The sequence below is a fragment of the Armigeres subalbatus genome, unplaced genomic scaffold (genome assembly GCF_024139115.2).
Source record: "Armigeres subalbatus isolate Guangzhou_Male unplaced genomic scaffold, GZ_Asu_2 Contig1179, whole genome shotgun sequence".
NCBI classification, from domain to species: Eukaryota; Metazoa; Arthropoda; class Insecta; order Diptera; family Culicidae; genus Armigeres; species Armigeres subalbatus.
This window is the reverse complement of record NW_026941933.1, coordinates 34,024-37,638: the sequence shown is the minus strand read 5'-3', so window position 1 is coordinate 37,638 and position 3,615 is coordinate 34,024. Positions and strand designations below refer to the sequence as shown.

Below are 3,615 nucleotides of genomic sequence, written 5' to 3'. Positions count from 1 at the left end.
AAACGACGTAGTGGTTGTAGTGGATCCCGGATTACCCAGAAATTGTTGGCCGATTGGTCGAATCATTTCTGTTAAGAAAAGCAAGGATCAGCAGGTAAGATCGGCTACGGTACAGACAAGGACAGGTATTTATGAGAGACCAGCCTCAAACTAGCTGTTCTTGATGTTCGACGCGATGATTCAGTAAACCAGGAAACCGGTATACTCGGGGGGGAATGTAACGACCCCTTGGTCGGCGCGTCGATAAATACGGTGTAGATACGGAACGATGTCATGCAGCTACAACCAACTCACGGACGAACGATTTGACAATCAGCTCTTTGGCACAAACACACATCGAAGGCAGTATAAAACGTGTTTGAGTTTCACACGGATTCGTTTGAATTTATTATAATTTTAGTTTTTAGGAGCTAAAATGTCTGATTGTGTTGAGGTAGCAATAACCAGTGATTCCAGTGACCAACTATGGAGTTGTTGCGTATGGGACGTCCGCACGGGGACGCATCTTATTTCATACAAAGGCGGGGGTGCTGCTGGCGCTCGCACTCTGGCCACGATATCCGATCAGTATATTCTGACGGGAAATATGGTGAAACCTATGCTACACATTTGGCCGATTAACAGGCATGAAGCTATCGCTACACGATTTATACTACCGGGACGACCCACGGCGGTAGCGGTTTCACCAGATGGTGCTTACTGTGTGGTGGCAGTGCAAGAAACTATCAACGTGTATCAGATGGCCACGGGAGCTATGCTGGCAACGATTTCCCGACATTATCAAACGGTGAACGTTATCCGTTTTACGGATGATGGGACACATTTCCTGAGCGCTGGGCACGACGGAATGGTGCTTGTTTGGAGCTTATCGCAAGTCGTTCGGGTGTTTCAGAAGCAGTCTTTCAGTGCATTTTATTCCTTTTCTGATCATGCGCTTCCGGTGACGGATTTATACGTGGGAAAGGGAGGCATGAAAGCCTTGTTCTGCTCTGTTTCTTCCGATCGCACATGTAAAATATACGACTTATCATCCGGTTCTATGCTCCTGAATTTGGTTTTTCAGGAGCCTCTGTCTTCCGTCACAATGGACACACTCGAATCGAATGTATTTGTTGGAACAAATGAAGGCCCTATTTACAGTTTTAGCCTTCTATCTCCGCCTCGTACTAAGGAGTATCACGTGGACCGGAAACAACAACAGAAAAATGTCTTTCTGGGTCACAAAAAGCCGTCACTTGCCTTTCGGTTTCGATAGACGGTGAAACCCTGCTATCCGGAGGTGCTGACGAAAATGTCTTTTATGGCACTCAAAGCCGTCAACAATTGCGAATGATTCCCCATAAGGGCGTAATCACAAATGCACAATTTATGCTAACGCCAAAAGCAATGTTTGACCAAGAGATAAAGCTTCGTCTACAGTTTCAACCATTTCAAAAGATGGTCTATTCGAGTGAAAAGATCGACGATCTTGTCGTGGAAGTTGACGTGAAGGATAATGTGCGCGAATCGGTGACGTACAAAGGACTGGATAGCACAAGCAGCAATACTAACGGCGGGAACGTGTCCAATCAGCAAGACGAAATTATAAAGTTGAAGAAAGAGATTCAGCACTTGAAATCGATCAACAAAGAGATGTTTGAGTATACCATTAAAAACGTTTTACAAAATAGTTAAGAATATTGGACTGTTGGTGTTTTCCGAATAAAGTTGAATTTCGACTCTAATAATAAAAAAAAAAAAAAAAAAAAAAAAAAAAAACTTTCCTGCAAATAACATAGTTCATTAGATAAGTGTCAGTTATAAATTGTTTTCACTTACGTTTAGTATTCTTATTCCTTTTTGTTTCTTAGTTTGTCTAATTATTATTGTGGTTGCAAACCTGCAATTGCAATGCATTAGAATTCGATTATATGACTGGATTCTAATTGGATTTACCGTAGTTGGGGGATTATGACACGTGAGAACGCACTACAGCCACGAATCGTAGCTAGCTTCCAGTTCCGAGCTGACCTCGCCTGCCAATTACATATTTTATTAGAAATTCATGGATTTGATAAATCCGGCTTACCGTGAATATAGAAAACTGACTTTTTATATACCGGCACCTAACAGACCTCTAATGCAGTCTACAGTGGGTTGGTTGATCTATCTCAACATTATGGAAATTAATTTTAGGCATAAATTCACTTTTCATTTATCTTACCCTATCCAATTTTACCAAACCTGAGTCTACACGCTAGCTGTATAATATCTAGTATACTTATTAGCAAAATAATTTGTTTTATAAAATTCCTCGTTAAATAACAAAACAATCGTTCGCATGTACCATCAAACAGTTTTAGCTTGCCTTCGATGTGTGTTTGTGCCAAAGAGCTGATTGTCAAATCGTTCGTCCGTGAGTTGGTTGTAGCTGCATGACATCGTTCCGTATCTACACCGTATTTATCGACGCGCCGACCAAGGGGTCGTTACATTCCCCCCCGAGTATACCGGTTTCCTGGTTTACTGAATCATCGCGTCGAACATCAAGAACAGCTAGTTTTGAGGCTGGTCTCTCATAAATACCTGTCCTTGTCTGTACCGTAGCCGATCTTACCTGCTGATCCTTACTTTTCTTAACAGAAATGATTCGACCAATCGGCCAACAATTTCTGGGTAATCCGGGATCCACTACAACCACTACGTCGTTTACACTAATGGGCTTGACTTTAAAAAACCACTTGGATCGTTTAGTGAGTTCTGGTAAGTAGTCACGAACCCATCTTCGCCAAAAAAGATTTGCTTCTGCTTGGGATGCTCGCCATGCTCTCCTCAAGACACCGCTACTGTTGTCCAAGTTAGTTGCTGGTTTCAAACCACTGGATGATCCAAGAAGGAAATGGTTTGGGGTGAGCACTGGAGCATCAAGGTCTTCTGCAGGCACAAACGTCAGAGGACGAGAGTTCACTGTATTTTCAATTTCAATCAGAGTATTTCGTAGTGATTCGTCCGTTGGGTTACGCTGAGGTCTCATCTTCTGTAAGTTGGCTTTGACGGATCGTACCAGTCGTTCCCAGCTCCCACCCATGTGTGGGGACGCAGGAGGTAAGAACTCCCAATCAGTATTAGGACTAACTATCTCACTTACAACACGATCTTGATTCATTTCGTTCAATGCCGCTTTGAGTTCTTTGCTAGATGCTATGAAGTTAGTACCCGATCACTAAAGATGCGTATCGGAACACCGCGCCTCGCCATAAAATTTCTTAATGCCATAATGCAGGAGTCGGCGTTCAGTGAATGCGCCACTTCAATATGAATTGCCCTTATAGTCAGACACGTGATCAATACTCCCCACCTTTTCTCAAGCCTTCGTCCAACCGTAACATACATTGGCCCAAAATAATCAATTCAATGAAAGAAAATGGTTGTGTAAATGCAGCAAGCCTTGCAGCTGGTAGGTCGCCCATCAGCGGAGGATTCGGCTTGGCTCGCTGATTCTTGCACTGTTGGCAGCTTGCCCTTACACTTTTGTAAACTACTCTTACTTTTGGAATTTTATAGACTTGGCGCAATTCATTAACTACCGTTTCGTGGTTGGAATGATAATATCTTACATGATAGTCTTGTACGATG

General features: G+C 42.8%; 1 protein-coding gene across 1 annotated transcript; it reads left to right on the top strand.

The window, feature by feature from the left end:
• Window positions 1-351: 351 nt before the first annotated feature.
• LOC134202342 (WD repeat-containing protein 18-like) lies at window positions 352-1,717 on the top strand. Its single transcript, XM_062677370.1, is given in 2 exon segments — window positions 352-1,226; window positions 1,229-1,717. Coding segments are annotated over 2 exon segments (1,257 nt in total). The 5' UTR covers window positions 352-415; the 3' UTR covers window positions 1,675-1,717.
• The last annotated feature ends 1,898 nt before the right edge of the window (window positions 1,718-3,615 follow it).